The 23,300-nt window shown below is 38.5% G+C and overlaps 1 protein-coding gene across 1 annotated transcript; it reads right to left on the bottom strand.

Annotated features, from left to right (window-relative positions):
- Positions 1 to 1,375: 1,375 nt before the first annotated feature.
- fbxw12 (F-box and WD repeat domain containing 12) lies at positions 1,376 to 21,294 on the bottom strand. Its single transcript, XM_059944111.1, has 10 exons — positions 21,014 to 21,294; positions 17,876 to 17,913; positions 13,787 to 13,950; positions 12,025 to 12,146; positions 10,105 to 10,314; positions 8,200 to 8,355; positions 5,733 to 5,943; positions 4,795 to 4,973; positions 4,578 to 4,708; positions 1,376 to 2,253 (listed from the first exon to the last, which is right to left on the bottom strand). Exons 1-10 carry the CDS (start codon positions 21,119 to 21,121, stop codon positions 2,154 to 2,156), a joined length of 1,419 nt encoding a protein of 472 aa, XP_059800094.1. The 5' UTR covers positions 21,122 to 21,294; the 3' UTR covers positions 1,376 to 2,153.
- Positions 21,295 to 23,300: the final 2,006 nt, after the last annotated feature.

The raw sequence follows: 23,300 nt of genomic DNA, 5'->3' as shown, positions 1-23,300 counted from the left end.
CTTGAAGGTAGGGTTTGTCTTAGTTACAATACTGCCTACAGTTGAACAGACTATTGCTGAATTTCTCAAGCACTTTGGCAAAATACCAAAGGGTGATCATCCGTTCATGAACTTGTAATATCAAGAATTTGGAGCCTTCAGTAAAGGGAGAAAAATAATGGTGAGTGGGAAGAACATTTTATTTTTGGCTCATATATAATATTTTTAAAGTTATAATATGCTTTTATAATGCAGCTTTAGAGCCTTGATAGCAGTGAACTGTTATTTTAGTAAGGAAAATGGGATAGCTCAGGCTCCACAATAATTTCAATATATAGTGTTCAAAATAGTTCATTAACTTTCTATTACAGAAAAGAACTACAGTATGATATGTGGACAATATGGTGAGCTCCTGGGTAGAGGTAGTAGGTTGCATAGTTTGAGGACAGAGATTTTGGCCCAAAGGAGATAACTATACAACTTGCTGCCTTTCCTAGGGCATCATGCAAACTACCATAAAAGAACATCTTAATCATTCTACAGATTTGATGGATGAATGTGTATTTACTCTGTAAAGGTGATGTATAATGGAACAGAATCTATACTATGTGAATTTCTGAATATATTTAACCAAAACTGCATTTATAATTGCATTCTGATTTTGCTAACTTCACCAATTTATCTACAGTTGACTTGATAGAAAGAAATTTGTATTAACTTGTGAATTTTTTTTGCTGTCACTTGCAGATTTTATTTCAATAAAAAAAATTTTCACAAAATTTGTTTTTTTTGTGATTTGTAAAGAATAGTGTTTTACAACCATAGCAAATGTTCAGTTGAAACAGGTTACATAACTGCATTGTATGATTATTGTGTGGAGGGCTATTGAGGGAAAAAAGTAGCTGGAGTACCTTCACTGCTTGAGATATAATGAACAATTTCAGAAATTGACTTCACCTCTAAGTTTGGAATAAATGGGATGAGGATGTAGTTAAGATAAGACCTAGGTTTTGCTGAAATGGTGTATGAATAGGCATTCATTATTACTAAACACCATATCATCTTTTTCCTGTCTGGAATTCTCATTTACTGTGTATGAATGAGAAATTGCATTTCTCCTGTAATTCTTTTCTATTTCACCACTAAAACACCTGATTTGCCAAATGTTCGCCCAGTCACTTACCCTTTCCCTATCCCTGAATGAATTAAAATACTTGTTGAAATCTTGCAAATCAAGTATAAATGTCCACTTTGAAAGGAAATTTTAAAAATATCTATATTATGCAAGACTGAAGTCTGTAAGATGTACATACAGGGAGGTCTGATGCATGATTTACAAAATGCTAAAATGCATATTATTAGGAAAGTTATTTATTGCTAGCAGTACTTAATACAGGAGTAGAGAGATTATTTCAATTGTATAGGGCAATGGCAAAAGCACTGTTGTCATACTATATGTAACAACGTCCACATATTTAAGAAAATATGCTCTTACCTCGAAACAGGCCAGAGGTTTACTAGAGTATTATCTAGAATGGGCCTATTGCTGTTGAGGAAAACCTTATTTGTTCTGATTGTATCCAGTGGAATTCAGAAGAAATCAGAAGCAACTTAATATATACAAGCCCTGAGGTTTCTTAATAAAGTGGAAAATGCCCATCTTGAATCTAAAGAACTTTATTTTGAAATAGAGATGAGAAAAAAATATTTTCTCATTTCTGAAGGGTAAAAGAAACTTTGAACAGTTGTTTAAAGTGAATTATTAAAGATTTGAAGGTAGAGGTGAGAAAATAGTTACATAACCAGCAAGATGATATTTTAACTTGTTTTTCAAGTTCTTTTCCCCCATTATTACATCTGTACATATTCACCTTTTATATTTCTGCTGATAATTCCTTTTTCTAAAATTTACTCCTTGCTTTCAAACACCACTGGGCACCAATTAGAGTTCTGGATTGAAAAAAGAGACTAACCAAATCAGGTTTAAAAATAGAAAGAATTGGAATAAGGAGGACAAGAAAATTTTGACATTTAGTCTTGCAGAAAAACTTTAGTGACTAAGATACAGTCGAGTCATTTACAAAATTACCTGCTTTGCTGTTTTACATGATAACACTTTTGATTTTGTAGAATTCATTCTTCAATGACTTTGCAAATCAATTAAAAATACTAAATTACATGCTGAAGTTGTATGCTTTCAGAACATCTTTACCATCTTTTGTTTCAACAGCACCCACTATGCTTACGTAGTCACAGACAACACTCGTAAATCCCCTGTGAAAAGAGAGTTCATATTTTTAAACTTCATGGAATCAATTTAAGTCTTTAAAGTGAATCGTTCAATTCTCTGTAGTTTGTGAGTTGAGTCAATAAGATCATATAACAAAAAAGCAAGCTCTTTGGCCCACTATTTTCATAGAATTTGCGGGAAAAGATGTTTTTCATTGTCTCTTGCTACAGCAGATGATACAGCTTTGCATTATGAAGAGTTAGGATAACGCCTGTTTAAAGCAAATCCCATCCCCATTATAAGGTATTGTCTATCTATTTGGATCAGGGTCTCCCAATTTTTTTCAGCCATAGACCCCTACCATTAACTGAGGGTCCATAGATCCCTGATCTAGATGCTTAAGTGCTATAAAAATATTTGCCTCCACCACCCCACTCGGATCCTCTGGGTGAATAAAATTTTTCATTGGGTCTCTTAACATTTTATCCCAAAACTATGCATGTCCTTGTGTCTAAAACCTCTTGGACATCTCTGCCTTGTAACTGAAATGTTCCATCCTGATAAATCTCTGCCCTTTTATTATTTACCTGTGTTAAAGGTGAAGAATATTGGTCTATCTCCAAGGCAATAATTTAAATTTTACTTTGGAATTAACAATGTAATGGATTCTTAGGCCATATTCATCACATAGAACAGTACTGGCCCTTTGGTCCATGATGTGCTGGCATATACAGTATAAACCTACTCCCCAATGAATATAACCCTTCTATCCTACACACCCCATAACCTTATGTTTCTTGCATCCATGTGCCTATCTTTCTTAGCTGTTACTGTTGTACACCATCCCTGGTAGTGTGTTCCTGGTACCCAACACTATTTAAAAAAAACTTCTTTGACACCTCCATTAAAGATTCATCTGCTCACTTTAAATTCACATTCTCACATATTAGCCATTGTCATTCTGGGGAAAAAGGTGCTGACTGTCCACTCTTGTGCTTCTCAATCTTACTTATTTTTATCAAGTTGCCTCTTATTCTCTTGCTCTAGTTCACTCAACCTTCCCTTATAAGTCAAGTCCTCTAATCCAGGCAGAATCCTGCTAAATCTCTAAACCCTGTTTAAAGCTTTAACAGCCTTCCTATAATGAGTTGACCAGAACTGAACTCAATGCTCTTGTTGTGGTCTAACCAGAGTTTTATAGAGCTGCTAATAAAGACCAGCTCACCATACACCCTCTTAACTTGCATGGGAATTAGACTTGAAGCCCAAGATCCCTCTTCTTCCACAGTGCTAAGGATCTGGCTACTGACCTTGTACCTTATCTGCCACTTGTTTGCCCAGCTCTGGATCCTGTCAAAATCCCTTATAACATCATGTCATCTGCAAACATAGTAATTCTAAATCCATCTAAGTCTCCATGGATTCCATGTCTCATGACTTTCTGGACAAGCCTACCATGGGCAACCCTGTTAACCATTTTCCTAATATATGGTCCACATCCACCACCAACTTCATCAATTTATTTTTTCATCTCAACAAACTCAATTAGCCTCGTGAGGAATGACCTACTCTTCACAAAGTCATGTTGATTATCCCTAATAAGGCCATGCTTCTTCAAATGCTTGTAAATCCTCCTGAATAGTTCACCCACCACTGCCATAAGGCTCACTGGACTATACTTCCCAAGATTATCCCTGTTACTTGTATCGAATAACAGAATGATATTTGCCTTCCTCCAAACCTGGCATCACACCTGTGGCCAGGGAAGCTGTAAATATCAATGCCCCTGCAATCTCTTGCTTCACAAATGGCTCTTGTGACTTAGCTGTCCTAATGCTTTTCAGAAGCTCCAATACTGCTCCTTTCTTAACCTTAACATGAACATGTTCCTCTTCTATGCTGATCTTGTATTTGTCAAGGTGAACACTGAAGCAAAATATTAAGAAGCTTCCCCATCTCCTCCTTTTCCAGGCACATTACCCTCTATCCCTGAGCAGTCCTACCCTCAGTCTCATCATCCCCTTCAAGTACTTTCAAAATGCTTTGGGTGGTTCCTTAATTCTACTTACCAAGGCCTCTCATGTCCCATTCTAGCTCTTAGGTCTCAAAGCTGCTTCTATAGCTACCTTATAATTCTCAAGAACACAGCTTGATTTTTGCATCCTAAACTTTGTTTTCTTCTTCCTCTTAAATAAACTACTTCTCATCAGTCATGGTTCCTTCACCTTACTATCATTTCCCTGTCACATATGCCAATGTACTAAAGATTAATCCTTTGCAAAACCACAACACTTGACACTTCACAACGTTAAAAGCATATTATCATTCCCCATTATTAACCATGGAAAACAGCAAAATAAGACAATACCTGGACTTCATGTGGGATCCTCCAAGTAAGTGATAATTACTTTCAAGATGGAGACATTTGTTTGACCGCCTTTTCCATGTATATACTCTAAGGGACAAATCCATTGAGGCAGTGACCACACGGAAAGGATCCTTTTTGGGGGAGAAAGAAAACACACTAAAAATGCTTTAAAAACTAGCACCATTACTTGATGTAATCTGTTGGATTATTAACATACCAGAGAAATCCCACTGATAGTATCGTTGTGGTCTTGAAAACTGGCAAGGTGTACCCCATCAATGGAAAAGAGATTCACTTTTGTTTTATGTGCTATAATAATTGTATTACTCCCGTGGCCTTCTACAAGTATATCATTCCTGCCAGGCTCTTCATAAATGAAACTTCCAACTTGTTCACCTTCCAAAAATTAATGTCAAAGAATAAAGTTAGCAGTGTACTACAGCTCAAAATGGCCGCATTCTAAATATCAATTATTCACGAGGAAATGGACTGCAAAAAAGTCCTAACTACATATATTTACTCAACAAATAAATCTGAATAATGGACATATCAGTTTTGGCAGCTTTATGGAATTATAAATCATGCTGAAATTTGAACAGCTGCAAGATCAAACTGGTTATAATAATTATTTGGGCTTGAATCCAAGTGCATTGGTCTTACCCAGTACCTCATTAATATGCACAATGTTCTTGTATGAACCGTAAAAGAGCAAGGCAGAATATTTAGCAAAGAATATAATCATCTCACCAGTGATTACAATAGTATATTCACCCAGTTTCTAAATGTACGTTCTTGATTATGTTAGAAAAGGGAATTGTTAAATTTTATTCTAGTTGGCATTGAAGCTAATTACTGTACCCCAACCGCCTCCTCTTTGAGATAATTTGGATGGAATAAGTATTACATGGGATGACTATAGTACATTAAATAGTTAATTTGAAGGTCTCAGATTAACTTCAATGTACAGAAAATTTGAACTCATACAATTGCAAAAGGATCTACTGATTTTGCTTAAAACCACGCAGAAACCCACTGAATAAAATATAAAAATGACCACCATTCAATTCCCAGTGCTTACAGTAGCAATGTGTCATATATATTCTTAAGGTTTAAATGTCATTTCATATTCTTATGCCAATGAAAAAACCTTAATACCTTGTATTTCTAGTTTATGTTTTCTTTTTTGACATACATGAAGAGTAATGATACTTTTTTGTGAAACCATAGCATTGTTGTTGGCCACAGTAACCACTCTTGATGGTGCTTTGGGTAACCAGCAAGCTGTGTAGCAGTTGTTTACGTGTAGGGCGTCTACTGGCAGTCTACCATCATCATCACGATCCATTAAATATTCTGTCCGCAATACCTGTGAGGAATGCATTTTGGTTTAGTAGCTTTGTTTCTCCTATTGGACAATGTGCATTCTGTTGCATATTCAATTTAATAAAATTGGCTCCTAATCCATCAAAGTATTTGTCTAGTATTAAAAATAACATTAACTAGTTGATACACAATTTTAAAAAATAATTCATTCTGTTATGTTTGGTTTATTGTATTATTAAATTATTCTCTCACAAAACCAGATATCCAATTTAAGATCCAAATTCAAAAAGAACTAAGGGGAACTTGGTAAATTAATTTGCCAGGTCATCAGTCTGACTGCTTGGAAATTGTATACAATGTCAAAAGCTGAGCAAGTTTGACAGTGAGCTCTGTGATACTAATAATCAATGAAATGGATGTGACCTTAAGAGAAAATAGATTAATTTTCTCTTAAGGTCTTTGCGGTATTCTATATAATGGACTAACATCATTATTATGTGCCATGTTGTATGATGTGGGCAATCATGGTCAATGACCATGACTGTTCTTGGCAATCTTTCTACATACATTAAGTGGTTTGCTATTGCCATCTTCTGGGCAGTGTCTTTACAAGACAGGTGACCCTAGCTATTATCAATAAACATACAAAAGATTAAATTTACTGTAAACCTAGCAGGTTTGGGCTACGAGTCCTTCAGGGTTGTTTTAATATGACCATGGTTGAACTAGGTTAGCCTCAAATTCTTTTCTGTGACATTACTCCATGCCCCTCTATTCCTCGATGTATCAAATGCTTATCCACCTCCAGTTTAAATACTTCTAATGATCCCGCTTCTGCCACCCACCAGGGCAGAGAATTTCTGACATTCACCATCCCTCGGAGAGAAAAAACTTCCTCATGCCTCAGTTTTAAATGACTAGTACTTGATCTCATTGTGCATCATCATTCAAGACTCTTTCCCCCTAGTAAAAACATCCTAACATCTACCCTGCCTAGCTGTCTTAGGATCTTATATGGATGAACGAGATCACCCATCATTCTTCTAAACTCCAAGTAATATTTAACCTCTTGAGAGGACAACACAATCATTGCAGGAATTAGCCCAGTAAACCTCCTTTGTACAAACTCCAATGTTACTATTTTTTGAAGGTAAGGGAACCAAATCTAGATTTAAACAGAACCGGACAGGACTTCCACTCATCTTCAAAAGAATTTGTTTTGAAATACATATTTGTCTATACGATACCTGCCCGGTCCATCTCATGCTGAATGCCAGTTTCTCCCTCATTATTCTGTGCCACTGCTCTTTTATTTTCCTTCTGATTTATTAAATATTCCTTTCTTGGATCCCTCTCCCCTCCTAGTTTGTCTAAATCCCCATTTCTAACCACACTTGCTGAGGCAATACTGGAGCTAGTGTCCCACAAATCAGTAACTCTTTCTCCCATGCCATGCTTTGAGTCATGCACTTACCTCCCTAATCCTAATCACCCCGTGGCCACTACTACTGAAATATGAAAAAACTGCATTCTTTTCCATTTTAGTTTGGGTAAACTTAGTAAACTTGCTTCTTCTATAGTTCTTATGGACAACTCAAAGCCCTTCATAACCAACGTAACAAGCAATGAACAAGTATGATCGGCAAAACCCAGGAAATACTCTGATGTAATGTCACTGAGCTGAACCATTAATTTTGTTTCTACCCTTAGAACTGCTGACCAACTGATTATTTTCAGCATTTTTGCTTTGTTTTTCTTTCAAATGTTTACCATCTGCTATATTTAGCTTTAAATTTAAGACTGTTGAACCTCAAGATAATGCTTCTGCCTATAAAGCACAACATGCAGAATCACATGGCTGTTACAGACATGCATGAAACCAATCATAAATTTATTTTCCAAATTAATATTAGAAGAGAGCAATTTCAGCATCTCTCATTTCAAATCCTATTTTCACTATTCTCAATCAAACTAGATTAAGGTTGCTGTGCATTAACGTGTGTATAAGTATAATGGTTAAACAACATATGATTTCAATAGTACTTCAAAGTGCTCGACATTTCACTGAAGCATTAAATTTGATGTTACATAATTTGAAAACATAGAACAAACTACAGCATAGTATGGCACTTCAGCCCATGATATTATGCTGATCTATGTAAACTTAGTCTATCCTATATTGTCCATAAACCTCAATTTTCTTCCATCCATGAGCCTATCTGAGAGTCTCTTAAAGATCCCTACTGTATATAGTATTTTATGGGTAAAAAACCTTAAAGGGTGTGAAGTATATGTTTACCTTAGCAGAGACATTTTTTGTGCCACAAATGATCCATTGATGATTGGGTGAAACCAGTAAAAAATCCACTGGTTTGCCATCAATTAGTGATAAGCGAGAGATCTGGCTGAGATTGGGAATAGTTAATGTGATAAGTGCTCCTCCCCCTGTGCCAATCTGCAATGAAAAATATTGAACACCACATTATTCAATGCTACTTTCTTTAAATCTAATTTTAAATAAACATTACATTCTTAATCTACCAAAGGTAAATTTGGTATTAAGTTTGTTATATTTGTTATACCAGAATTACTGAATTCAAGAAAAAAAAATTGGGAAACATTTAGGACGTGAAATTTACAGAATTTACAAGGAAGTGTTAGAATTACAGAAGTATAAAACAAATCTCCAAATATATTCTGAAAAATGAATACTAATGATGAAATAAGGGATTTTCTACATTTATAATCGAACATTGAATTATACTAATGCAAACACCAAGTTATTGTTTTGTGGCATCTAAAGTGGAATAAATTTTAATGACAGTACTTTTAAAACTGCAGCAGTGAAATTATGGAAATATGTTGAACAATTATGTAAATTTGGAATAAATATATATATTTTACCATTATTACTCACATCGTAAATTAGCTTATGAGGCAGTTTTTCAATGCCCTTAATGAATATCTTCACCACAATCAAGTTTTTCTTGTGCAGTCCTCTCAATTTATCAGCACCCTTTAGTTACAGTATTAACTTTACTCCCAGTGTGTTTGTAATCATTTCATGTGTTTGATTTTGTATCTCCTTTCAAGCCTCTGCCCTTTGATCCTGAGGTCTTTCCAGCTTTCTCCCTCCCCTCATTATATAAATTTTCACACTGATTATAGAGAGATTACAACTACTCCCCATGAGAGTTACCATGGACGATTAGTTATATCAACTAAGAATAAAACTCAAAAGAAACAGGCCTATTTGGCAGGTCACTTCGAATACATCCTAAACAGAAAAAGTAATTTGGACCAGTGTGAATTAGTTCCAATTTATTATCTGATATTTTAGATCAGAAAATGACATTAGGAGACAATGTCAAGTTAACTTTGTTTCTCCACTGTCTGATAATGCTGAGTGTTTCCAGCAGCTGAACTATGTCCTGTTTCAGTTTCAGTTTTTGAACATCTGCAGTGTCTGTGGTCCAGATTACGGCCTCATCTGAAATGGTGCCATATTCCCTTTATTGGAATTGAGTACAAAGTTTACCTGTCTTTTCATTTTCTGCTAAAGAATCAATTCTGTACTGTCTGCTTATTTGTCAAGCACACCATACTTTTATCAAGTCACATGCATTGTTGCTTTCGGCAAGTTAAGAGGGCAAACATAGCAGAATACTTAACTATCTAAAACCCCCATACAAAAAGAATATTTCTAAACTTCTGAATAACTTGTCTATTTGACAATCAGTGTCATAACTTCTCAGCTGGACTATCATTTAGGAAGAGAAATTTATTTTTAGTTACTACCATTAAAAATGTGAGAGTAACTAATACTGTTACTGAATAGTCTACTGAAATAGAGGGAGCTAAATATTGATGGCTACATGCAACAGATGATTTTGTTTTAAGGAGTCTCAGTTCCCTCATTTAACTATGCCTACTGATCACAGCCATTTCAAACTTCCCTTTATCCAATACCACTCTAGGAACAAAATAACTATGGATATGAAGTGTTAGTAGAAAAAGACAAATAGAACTACTAAGAATAAAGCATTTCAAAAAATGTTGCAAGTAATTTGCTGTTTAATAAATTGTAAGCCTGATACTGTATCTGACAAAACGTTTTCTCGTATATGACTAGAATAAGACACAGGTGATAAACATATTCCATACTTTTAGTACACAAATTTAATTAAGTATATGAACAACATACAGTTAAGCAGTGCTGGTCTTCCATGTTGTAGGTCACCAAATTACAAATTGTACATGAAGTTGCAAAAACAGCCAGTTCCTCTCCAGTTCGTCCATTCCAAAGTTTAATGTTTCCTTTGGAGTCTGCAGTGATCACAAGGCCTTGTTGTGGAAGGGTTGATAATTTTACCAGAGGTTCTTCTTGTACTGCTGTTGACCATAGTTGCTTGCCCTTTGAAATAAAAGATCATTACTGCCATATTGGTGATGTAATGAATCCTCCAGCAAAAGATCTTTAATATATATATTTTAACTTGCAGTATTTCTGCATTTATTTGGAAGTGCAAAATCAATTTTAAGAAAATGTCACAAATGTAAAGGATAAAACTCTAGTTCAACTACACAACCAAATTTTGTTCTTTTTTTCTTTTTCTGGTTGAACTGAAATGGATTTCATACTGTATGCTTTAGTGCAGCAGATGTTCAAAACGCTGAATGATACTTGGTCGAAATTCTCAAAATAATTGACTCTTCACCTGAAATTTACTTCACAGTGTTATCATAATTTTGAGCTTTCTTAGTATACCTGAACATCAACTTCATTTAATCTGTTTATTAATTATACAAATAATCCCTTCTTATTTTCCTTTTAAGGAGGTTGTATATAACTTTTACAACTTCTTAAGTTTCAAAAGAATAAAAACGTACAATGGTTGTCCAAATCTTTTATATTGCCCCTACATCTTTTTTTTCAAATTTAGGAACAGTGCTTCATCCCTATTAGGTTCACAAAATAGCAGAACCTCTTCATTGTATTTTGAATAGATTAACTTAGGCAGCAGTGTATGTACTCATGACAAATGTTGCAGGAAGTGACAGGCATAAGTTAATGTGCTACAGTTTATGTGATCTCCAGCATTTCCATTGTTTTTGGTTGAGATATTGGGACAGAAAGGGGCTAAAACATTTATGAAATATAGTTTATAATTTTCTCCATTTTGATGTTTGACAATTAATGTAGTTTTCTAATCTTTTAAACTGTCTTATTTTGACATTGTTCCCCATTTGGTACTCCCCCCACAGGTTAGCAATCCTTTTTCATGCTGTTGGTCATCCAGACCAAGCACGCACAGGTATATACACCAATACTTCAAAAAGAAGTCATTCACTCAAGTTGTACGCTGTGCCAACCTGGTTGCACTGCTGTCCCACTGCTCCCCCACAAACTAAATGCCAAAAACCAAATGCAAGTCCTTGCACTCTTGGTTGCTGCAGATTGTTTCGCTAAAACCTTATGCAAACTGGTGATTTGGGCTGGCAATCCCATAGTAAAGAATGGACCTCAGGTCAGTGAGCAGAGAATCCTTCAGGGCGCCTTTGGGTTGGCCAGGGTGAATAGTACACCACTCGGTGTTGTGACATGATTAGTGTCAAAGGTTATGGGGAGAAGGCAGGAGAATGGGGTTGAGAGGGTAATAAATCAGCCAATATTGAATGGCGGAGCAGACTTGGTCAGTTGAATGGCCTAATTCTGACCTTGTGTCTTATGTTAGGGATCAGCAACACCTACTCCATGTGTTTCAAATTATCTGGATCCCGTAGTCTCATTCATTAGCTGCTGGATATGATGGAAACTGGTGGTTTGCCAATTCCCCTGCCCCTATCTTTGGCTGCAGTCCAACGATTTATCCATTTTAACATGGTCAGTGGACTGGAGAGAGCTGTGCAGCCAAAGAGACCATAACTTCTACTGTATCCAACAGGCGGTGATGAGGGTCACAATAAGATCTAGGTGGACTGACAACACAGAGCCCAACATAGCCTGAGACACACATATATATTGTAAAATACCCCATTTTCATTCTTGGGAATGTTAAGGGTGTTAATTCTGAAGAGTATTTGGTTACATTAAATGGAGTTTTTTAAATAAGAGTGAGCCAACCTCCTGAATGCTCCATGCTCGCAATGTACAGTCTGCAGATGTTGTACAAACCACTGATTTCCAAGCCCTAGCTTCAAACTGATTGTCAGGATTACTACAGTACTGCAATCCAGTGATCCTACCTTTAAAGATGGAAAAAAAGATAAGAGCATGAATAACATTTCTTAAGAGCAAAGTAGCTATTTACAAAGTAGCATGTGGATTGGTTTTCTTTGCAGCTTAATTTTTTCAATTCTTCAATGCCAACTTCATCCCATCCTGGCTAATTAAAGTAGTTCAGATACTGTGCCAAAATACTCAGCCGTTTCAAATTCCCATATGCAACAGTTTTTAATCCTCACTACAGGTAACACCAAGACCAACCTGGTTGCTACTTGGGGAAAGTTCAGTTGCAGCTGGAGCCAAATGACTGTGTAAGTAGATTAAAGACAGAAATGGGAGATGGAAGCAAGGGCAGAAAGAGAGGCTGGAAAGTGGTTCAAAAGTGGAGCCTGAACATGGAACTACTGAACAACCCTTATGAAAGCCTCTGAAATATGAAACCAGACAGTTCTGAAAAGTGACCTCACACTCGTAATGAACAGAAGTCGATGAAAAATAGAAAAACACTATATAAAGCAAAAAGTGAAGATCTTGATCATATATTGAAAGAGTGGATTTGTCAGCATTGGAATGAACATGCTGCTGATCATGAAACAAGCAAGGATCTCTCAACAAACTGAAAATTGAAAGTAGCTGTGAATATTCAGAAAACTGGTTGCAGAAATTTAAGAAATGGCAGGGCATTAAATTTTTAAAGATTTGCGGTGATAAATTGGCTGCTGACCATGAAACGGCAGATAAGTTCATAGATGGGTTTGCTGAGATTGTCACTGATGAAAATCTAACACGCTGAAAGGCTGCATAGTACATATGTGTGATGAACTAGTATAAGACAAAGACTGCTTACCGGTAGCACAATAATTCAGAGTCGTAAATGACAGCAATCCCAAGCTATCTCCTTATATATTCTAAAATCTGAAACCTGAAACACTTCCGGCCCAAAGCATTTCAGATAAGGAGTACTCAACCTGTAGTACAAAGATCAAGGGACTGAAGCCTAAGTACAGATTGGAGACCAGAAGACCAGGGAGAATGGCAAGTAGTAAAGTCTCAACAGTTTCCACAGAGCTATGGTAACTTGAAGGCCACAGCAGGATGCGGCAAATGAAATAAGTGAGTTCTGGAAATTATATTGTGGGAAATAATGAAAAATTGTCAAAGACTCTTTCCTGGTGGGAGGATGACAAGTGTGTTGACTGTTGTTACATGAGTTTGGGACCAGAAATAAAGCTAGGATCAGAGAATTCTTCAGTGGCTGGATGGGGAGTGGGAAGATGGATGGGAATTCTAGCTTAATATGTTAACATTGATTATATTTTAACAACACAAAAAGCTCTTTTAACTCATTTCCACATCAGGGTCTGCATTATACAACCATATGTATTGAGAAGAAAAACCATCCACATTGATTGTTTTCCAGCTTGATAGCTAAGTTGTTGATAGAATTGGCTGCAGGAATTTGGAAAATAAGCTCCACTAATGTTCACGCAGTAGCATTTTGAAATGTTTAGCTTTGGAGTAGACAGTAGACAGACCTTTTCCTCTTCACACTTGTTCTGTAAAATTCTACTCTTTAAAAGTGAAACAAATCAACAAAAATACAAGACAAATTAAAAACTGTCTCTTACTACAACAACAAATCAGGCTTTTTGCCACTTACCACTGTGACCCCTGAAGGTTGTGCAGGTATAGTCAGCTGTGCCACGCCCTGATGTCATGCGCTCTTCTATTTTGGAACGATACAAGTAATACTTTTTCCAGGAGTTTATTCCATCATCTACATTTGAGAGACTGCAGAAGATCCATCTCTCCACACATAGTCTTCTATACAGTCAAATATTGAGAAACACAAAACATTACGTAAACCTCAAGTAATGAGGGAGAGGAGGATACAGGAGGTGTGGCATTCTTACAAAACTGTCCTTATTGTGATTTTCCATAACATGGAACTGCATCATCTGCGCATGCATCAAGAAACGCAAGTTGAAGGAAACAGTTGTTTTTAAAGATTACTTGTCACGTGCATTGAAACATCAGAACATGGAGTGAACGGTGTCATTTACGTCAACGACCAACACAGTTTGAGGTTTGAGGGGCAACACTAACCTGTACACGTTTGGAACGTGGAAGGAAGCTGGAGCACCAAGAGGAAACCCAGGCAGTCACAAGGAGAACGCACAGCAGCAGTTGGAATTGAACGCCAATTGCTGATAGCTGGTGCTGTAAAGTGTTGCTCGAACCACTATGCTAAGGTGCCACCCCATTGATTTATTTACAGTTTTTTCCTACATAAATTCTGTGACAGTGAATTTTATTTGCTTCTCAAATTTTTGGGCATATCTGTATTACCTGAACAGCCATAACACAGGGATTGCCTGTATTACTCAGTCACTCCCAAGTTTTCTGTAATGCTTATTTTAATTCCAAAAATAAAAAATAGTTTTTTTTTCTTGGCTGGTCCTCCTTTGTCTCAGAATGGTTTAATTAAACATTACTATAGACTCAGAATTTCTCCATACATGGGTGAAAAAAGATTACAACCATGCAAGGCAGATTCTAGTCATGAGATTTCTGGATGAAAAATAATTCTGCCTTCTCTATTGCCAAGCAGGATTGTAATAGAATACACTCCATTTGCCCTGTCTGAGCAATGATAACTTGGGAACAGTCAGAATAAAGCCGATTACTTGATTGACGTTGATTCCAGCTGTGCATGCCATCCTCAGGATGCACTGTTACAACTCTCTCAGGCATTCACTGGGACATTTCCAAAGTCTACAGCTGCTGCCACCACCCAGAAGGACAAAGGCAACAGATTCAGGGGAACAACATCCCCAAGTTGCATACTATACTGATTTGAACACGCACAACCCTGCCCTTCCCTTGTCACTGGGTCAACATCATGGAATCCCCTGTGGAATACTATCCTGGGAGCATTTCTACTGTGATGGTCAAGGTGGCAATTCACCACAATCTTCTCATGGTGAATAGGAAGGGACAAAGAATGCCTGTGTTCTCAGATATACATCTAAAAAGGTTAATTTTCGAAAAGACGAATTATCAGTACTGAGTGCCACTCACGTTACTCAAAAGAACGTTCACTAAATTATCAATCAATTCTATATCAGTAAAAGTCTATTAAATTCCTGCTTTGTAATTTATATTTGGTTATAATTTAAAGATCATTTGAGCTTGCATGTCATACACTGAAATGGCTGAAAATGCTTAAAGGATTCAGGAGTTTAGTAGCATCAGTGAAGAGGGAAAACAGGAATTAGCATTTCAGATCAGTGACTTTTCATTAGAATGCTTTAAATCAGAGGCCAAGCTGCAATTGCATAAACTGTCGCCAAGTTAAGGAAGGAAAATGTTAACCAGATTTTTTGATTCAGATCACCATCTGGGCAGATAAGGATAAAGTGAATTAGGACAATATAAATAAAACAGAAGGTGGACAATCAGCCCCTCAAACCCAGTTTGCCATGTAATAAAATCATGGTCGATCCATTCTTGACCTCAAAATCTTTTTCCCATGCTCTTCCCCTATCACTTGATTATCCAAATAGTTCAAATTTCCTTTGATTTCCAATGTTATTAATGACCCCACATCTATAGCCTCTGGGGTGGAGAAGTCCAAAGAGCCTTGACAGTCCAAAGAAGCAGCTGATCGCCATCTCAGATAGATAAAATTGTATCCTGAAACTCTACAGCCTAGATTTAGTCACTTGTCCTGACCTTTCATAGGCCAGTCCTCTAACCTGCCGGTATATTACCTGGAGTGCTACATATTAGCATAAGATGTGACATGGCACCTTATCAAATGCCTTCTGAGAATCCAAATATACCCCTTTATCTATTGTTTATTACCTCTTCAAAGAACTGTAAGCAAATTTAATAAACCACGATTTCACTTTCATGAATCAACTTTGACTGTTTGCTTGCCTCATGGCTTTCTAAATGTTCAATGTTGGATTCCAACATTTCCCCCTATGACCGATACTAGGCTAACTGCTCTATAAACTCCTAGGTCTTTTTTTTGAATATCACAACAACATTTGCAGAATTTCTTAATCCTCTGGGACCGCTCCAGTATTTAGGGAATTTTGTTACTCTGCAACTGAAAATCCACTGAATCTGTAGCTACTTCCTTTAACATATAGTCCATCAGACCCAGGGAATTCTCAGTCCTTAGCTCATTAGTTCACTCATTATGTCATCCACAAATGATAGAGGTTGTTTTAAGTCCTTCCACCGTACAGCCCCCTTAATTATCTATTATCAAAATGCTTTTAGGGACCTCTACCATACTAAAAAATACTTAGTATCTCTACATTTATCTATTTCTGTCTCAACCTCCAAGATACAAAAAGGTAGCTTGTATGTACCTGTACTTTTCTCTCACTTTTCTTTGACTGAGATTTATGAAATATCTCCTCAAATCCATGCTACTGCTAAATTGTCATCCCTGACAACTGTAATTAATTTGAGGCGCCTGATACATATGAAACCATTCCTTAGCAGCAAACCAAGAGTTATAAGGTAGAAACAGAGTTCAGGAGAGGAGAAAATAGCATAAAATGACTATATAAAAGCTTTATACAAAAAAATTTCACACATACACATATAATAAAAAATGGACTTTAAGTCAGACAGGGGTCTTTGATGGACTCTAGGGGTGGTGGTGTGGGTGATTGCTGGGTGTGATTTATGATGCAGTTCCACCATCACAATTACTCTTTCTAGCTGCAAGACATCTCTTAACGTATCACTGCAGCACAATGTGACATGGTAAAACTAAATGATGCAACTTCGTTCAGCTAGAAAATAGAGATGGGTAGGGAATGGTACCATCAACCATATCAACCTAATGGTGGGAGGGGAGGTGCAGGGTTGTGTTCTGCCTCAAAGTTAGAAATGAGCGAAGGAAGTTTGGAGAAGGATATGACTGACAACCACATTGAGATTACAGAAATGGGGAATATATCTTGTAATTTAGCCGTGGGAGAAGCAGAATCCTACCTGGAGAAACAGGTGCCTATATGAGAAGCAAAGCCCACTTTAGAAATGAATACCATTTCACAAGATGGCTAAGATGCATTTTTCGAGAGATGAGGAGTTGGGAGTGTCTGGGAGGTTGACAGAAAGGTTCTCATTAAAATTGTGTGTCAATACTGGCTTCTCCAAAGAAATTGTTACCCTCTGCCCTTATGATCAAATGCAATAATCCCACAATACAAAAAATTATAACGATGTGTTAGTTATATCTCATTGGGTAGTGCTCTCACTCCAAGTTGGAAAGTCTAAATAAGTCCAAAACCTCAATGATAGTGTAGCTGAAGCTGCTGCCTTTAGAGAGAAGTTCCTCTACTTCCCAGGTAGATGCAATGATACCCACGACCTGTTTAGAAAGCAGGAGAATTCTCCTTAAAGGCTTGTCCAACATTATCACTCAACCAATATCATGAAAACCAGTATCAAATTGTTACTGGGGCAGATTTCTTAAATTTCAAAGACAACTGTACTTCCAAAAGCATATGTCCAGAGTTTGGAGCACCCAGATGTCAACCACAGCACTAAGCAAATGTAAATTGTCTTTTTATTCACAAGTACTTACTACTTATTCAGCAATAGGGGACATGATGTAACACAAGCAAAGTGAAAGGATGCACCTTCCAGCCTTAACAACAAAAAGCAGTAGTAACTACCGCACAGATTGCAAATACAGGCAACAGTAATTAATTAGCCTCACCTCCACAGCCAAGGAGTATCTGCAGCTTCATTCCAAGCCTGTAATTAGAAGAAATGAGAGATTAGGGAGAAATCTATTAGACAGTGATAGTGCGCAGAATTCGCAATTTGTTGCAATGTATTGAGGCAGTTTGGAAATGGCATGAGAAATGTATTCCAGAAGATTCTTCCCATGGAGGCATCAGTAAATTCCTTGATCCCAGAAATTCTCAATTTGAGGAAGAGGGATTGTCAAAGAGGAATTACCTTTTAGATCCTGTTAAGCTGGTGTGTAATTCCAGCCCTCACTCAGAATTCTGTCCCTTCGTTTCCAGACTTAAGGAAGAGAAACATGCAGCACAAATGCAGCCTTTAACAAAGAACTACAGTCCGGAACAGGCACCAAGTTCAAAGCATTAGGAGAAATTGTTAAATGAATAGAGTTCTGTTTTAAACAGGATCTTAAAGAAAATGGAAGGAAGTGATTACAGAGGTACAGGGAGGTGGAAAATCCCCCAAAAACATAATCACCAGTGAGGAGACCAAGGTGTGCATAACAGCTTAAAAGTAGAAGAATGGAGAAACAAGACTGAAGGTAAAAGATACAATGGGACAAAAACATAGGTAATCCGAGCACAGGGATAAAAAATATATACCTTAGGAGACAGCTTATGAAGAGAAGTTGTATCATGTATAAGGGATGAGCACAGGTGATTCAGTATAGATTAGTTAGCAGAGTTTTAGATAAGGTGGATCAGGAGTGTAGTGAAATAAAAAATCATTTTGCTAATGAGAAAATTCAGTCAATGAAAAAAGCCTTACAACATAGGTGCAGGATTAGGCCATTTGGCCCGTCGCAACAAGAATTTCAGCAGCAGAGGTGTTGAAATAACAGCGTAAGTGGTGACCTAAGCTGAAGCAGGTGGTTCTCATGGAGTGAGTAGGATATCAAAAAAAAAATTCTGCCACGTTAACAAAACTGTACCAGTCTTGTTCATGTACAGACAGTTGTTAGAGGGTTTAGCACCCCTCTATCTGAAGGATTCACAAGTACCTCTATGGAAATATTGTAGGTACAGAGTTAGTAGCAACCATGGAAGTTGACAAGTTGGACCTTCCGGTAAGATCTAGCAAAAAAGTAATGGCTTGTCCAAATCTGGGTTCAGCCAGTGTATCTTTTATGCAGAAGGTAGGCAGGCATTTAGGCTGATTTTATTTATGTCAATGATATTGCGAGAGCGTAACATGTAGGTGAGGGAAAATGAGGGCCAAGATGTGCTACATTGTGTAACTTCAAAACATTAATTAATAAAAGGAGTACAGAAATACAGGTGTAGTTCAAGTTTGCTTTAAGTGAGGCAAGCACATATCATGGGGTAGTGTGATAACGTATGCAATTAAAGTATTTTTACATATAAACAGCAATTAATTATTTAAACAAACAAGATAGCTTAATCAACATATATAGGATTACTCAGATATTACTGAATTATTAATTACACAACACCATGGATCCTCAGTGGCTGTCTAGGGGTAGATAGAAAAAGCACAGGGAGTGATAGTGTGTCTATATTTAGACAGATAAGAGATGGAAACAAAATACTGACAGTCCCACCAAGCCATATAAAGAGAGGGAAGGAAATTATAGGAGGCAAACAGACACTTTGGTTAGCAACCAAGAACAACAAAGTAACTTTAACAGAAGTACAAACAGCACTGCCATTCGTCAGTCCTTGGTGCCCTTACCTGATTTAGGTTCAAGCTACAAAGAGGCCCCAAGTTTGATAGAAAACCCTGTAGTTCATTCACAAGTTCCTTATATTTTGGTGTTTTTTTTCCCTCAGGTTGGCACAATGAAAATTCCATTTGGTCCAGAAAAATCTGGCTTGCAACAAACCCCCATTCATACCAGAGTGCAACTGGTGCAAGAGGTGACATAATAACACAGGAATACAGGAACAGGAGTAGGACATCAAGCCTGCTCCACCATTCAATAAGATCATGGGTGACCTGCACATGGAGTCAGCTCCACCTTTTCCACATTACCATTAATTCCCTTGCTGTGCAAAAATCTATATAATTGTGTCTTAAATATATTTAATAAGGTAGCTTCTATTGTTTTGTTTTACTGATGTTTTATGTCTTCACAATAGAAGACAGAGCAAACATCACAAGGAATACAGATAGTTTCAAATAGGAGGGCAGGACCTGTGACCAACTGGAAAAACTGCAGGGATTAAAGGCAACACACATAAAATGCTGGAGGAACTCAGCAGGCCAAGCTGCATCTCTGGAAAAGGGTAAACAGTGGCCGCTTTGGGCCGAGACCCTTCATCAGGATTAAAGGCAGACAGGTCACTGCAAATCAGTGTCATAAGGTTTTAAAGGAAGTTGCTGCACAGGGCTCTTCCAAAACTTGCCTGGTTCCTGCCTTTGTTCCAGACAAAAAGTGGGAAAGCTCCAGGACAGTTAATTTAACATCTTCAGGATCAATAATCATGGAAGAAGTAGTCATTTAGTAAAAACAAAGCTTAACACAATCAAAAGCCAACATGACGGGTGGGGGTGGGGGGGGGGGGGGGAGTCCAGAGGTAGTGTATTTCGATTTCCAGAAGTACACCTTAATATAGCACTCAAAAGGCTGCTAATGATCACAAAGACGACCGATAGTCAGAATAAAGGAATGGCTCTTTTTCAGACTTTTTCAGACTAGTGGAGTGCCTCAGAAACCGGAGCTTGACTCTCAATGATCACTGTGTTAATAATAAGGGAGCATGGTGCAGGTCATCCGAGATTGGCAAAGGTGGAGAGTCCAGGTCTGGGTTGGATCAACATTTATCATATGGAACAGCAGGGACCTGCGTGAGTGATCAAGTGACCTATCGGTCTCTTCTGTGCATCCTTATGCCTGCATTTGTTAGCCGGGACAATTTATTCAGTAGGGCCCCCCAGCACAGAACAACTCAATGTTTGGTGCTAAGTAGGGCACTGAGAATCCAGTGTCACAGATTCTATCCCATGAACACGACCTGTCCTGGAGTGGTGCAGAACGCTCTGGTTTCGGTGCAGCAACTGAGCACATCGTTCAGAACAGTAACGCCGCCGTTCCTCCCTCCACAGCGGCTGACCGGCCTGGCGAGTGTTTCCAGGGTTTACCTACCTCGTTCACCTGCGAGACCCGCCTCAGATCATCTGCCTCCAACAGACTGAAGATATGGATCAGACAGTCCCGGGTGAGGGCGGAGGCCGGCACCGAGCTCGGCTCCATGCCGGGGGTGGGGGATACCGCTGAGACGCCGGCAGCCGATGTCGCGGAACTGATTACTTGGGGGAGGCGTCGTCACTCCGCAGACACCGTCTTCCGCTCACCATCCACATTGGCCGGCCCTCTACGGCAGCCCAAGCGGCGCGAACATCCCACAGAACCCGAGAGCCAAACCCACCCAACCCGGCGGGTAAATGGCCAGCCGGGAACGGTTTCATTAACCCTTCCAACTCCATCAAGCTCTGCCGCCTTCTGCATCACCCCACAGCAAACCCTACCGATTCTGAAAGTTCTTCGCCCAGTGGAGAAACCAGTCTTCAGCCACCAGCCCCGCTCTCTACTAGTCACTGCCTCAACTCCATCTCTTCACTTAGTTGCTCGTGGATATCTGCATCGGTCCGGGCAAATCACGAATATTCCTTGCCGCTCTCTCTTCTGATCAACTTCTATCCCACCGCCCTCCATCTCTGGAATCTCCATAGCAAGTCCTCACAGCTCTCTCAGTTTCATTTCCTTCCACCGATTTGTCGCAAACGCCATTCCAATCTGCGAGTTTTCTCCCACTCTGATAACAGAATCTTTCCCATCTCTTCCTCAATCATGGTTTTACCTTCTCCTTTGCTTTCAATCTTGTCAGTGCCCCCTCCTGTCCAGAAACAAGGATAAGGTTTTCTCATTCTCACCTTTTACCTCCCCACCTCCACATTCACGCTATGTAATTTCTGCCACCTTGAAAAAATACATCCTGTCATTTTCCCTTCCCATTCAAACTGTAAACATATCGACGAAGCTATACCCGTCTCTTCTGTGCATCCCTATCCCTATCCCTTATATTTGAGGAGATATGGTTTGTCAACTAAAACACTCGAAAACTTCGACAAATGTACAGTGGAAAGCATTTTGATTGGTTGCATCACTGTCCGGTAATGGGGTGGGGGGAGCACAAGATCGAAGTAGGTTTCAGGAAGACTAGTCAGCTCCCGTAGTGTCCAAGACATCTTCAAGGAGCGGTGCCTGAGGAAGGTGGCGGCCATTACTGACCCCCAGTACCCAGTACATTTACGCTTCTCATTGTTACCATCAGGGAGGAGGTACAGAAGCCTGAAGGAACACGCTCAACGATTCAGGAACAGCTTCTTCCCCTCTACCATCAGGGAGGAGGTACAGAAGCCTGAAGGAACACGCTCAACGATTCAGGAACAGCTTCCTCCCCTCTGCCATCAGGGAGGAGGTACAGAAGCCTGAAGGAACACGCTCAACGATTCAGGAACAGCTTCCTCCCCTCTGCCATCAGGGAGGAGGTACAGAAGCCTGAAGGAACACGCTCAACGATTCAGGAACAGCTTCTTCCCCTCTGCCATCCGATTTCTAAATGGACATTGAACCAATGAACACTACCTCATTACTTTTTATTAGATTTTTTTCCATTGCTTATTTTACCAGAACTATTTAATAGATATTTATATACTTAATATAATTCAGAATTTTCTCAATATTTGTTTATCATGTGTTTTGTGGTACTGCTGCGGTAAAGTTAACCCATTTCACGACATATGCCGGTGATGTTAAACCTGATTCTTATTCTGATACTGGGTCAATCATTCACTCTCTCATCTCTACCAGCAACCATTCACCTATTCAGGATCCCTCCCTATGCAACTGTAGATGCAAACTGTTCTGATTAACCCTTCCCCTTCTACCATAAACTATCATCCTCCTCCAATATTATGATTCCAAGTAAACTCATCACTAAACTCCAAGACAACGGAGTCAGCACCTTCCTCTGCAACCATATCCCCAACTTCCTGACCAATAGGCAGCAATCAGTAAGGACAGGCAGCAACGCGTTTGTCATGACTGTTCTCAGCGCAGGTGCACCACAACGTTTTGTCCTTAGCTCCCTTCTCTACTCCCTGTGTCCTCAGACTGCCAGGCCAGACTCTGCTCCAACTCCATCTACGAGTTTTTAGATGATACCACCATCGTGGGCTGTATCTCAAATAACGAAGAACAAGAGTACAGGAAGGAGATGAGGATCTGCAGCATATAGCATTGTCATGATTATGTAAGACTATTGAATGACTATGGACTCTTGACCTCACAATCTACCTCCTTCTGATCTTGCACCTTACTGTCTACTTGCACTGCACTTCCTCTGTGGCTGTTGCACTTTATTTTGCAT

Source organism: Hypanus sabinus, chromosome 19, assembly GCF_030144855.1.
Source record: "Hypanus sabinus isolate sHypSab1 chromosome 19, sHypSab1.hap1, whole genome shotgun sequence".
Lineage (NCBI taxonomy): Eukaryota > Metazoa > Chordata > Chondrichthyes > Myliobatiformes > Dasyatidae > Hypanus > Hypanus sabinus.
The sequence above is the reverse complement of the archived record's forward strand: the minus strand, read 5'-3'. Positions and strand labels throughout refer to the sequence as shown.

Coding starts and splice junctions, on each gene's coding strand:
- fbxw12 (XM_059944111.1), bottom strand. CDS start 21,121: ATGGAGCCGAGCTCGGTGCCGGCCTCCGCCCTCACCCGGGACTGTCTG. Junction 12,147..13,786: donor AACCTTCAGGGGTCACAGTG/GTAAGTGGCAAA, acceptor CCATCTTTAAAG/GTAGGATCACTGGATTGCAG. Junction 5,944..8,199: donor CAAAAAATGTCTCTGCTAAG/GTAAACATATAC, acceptor CATTCCTCACAG/GTATTGCGGACAGAATATTT.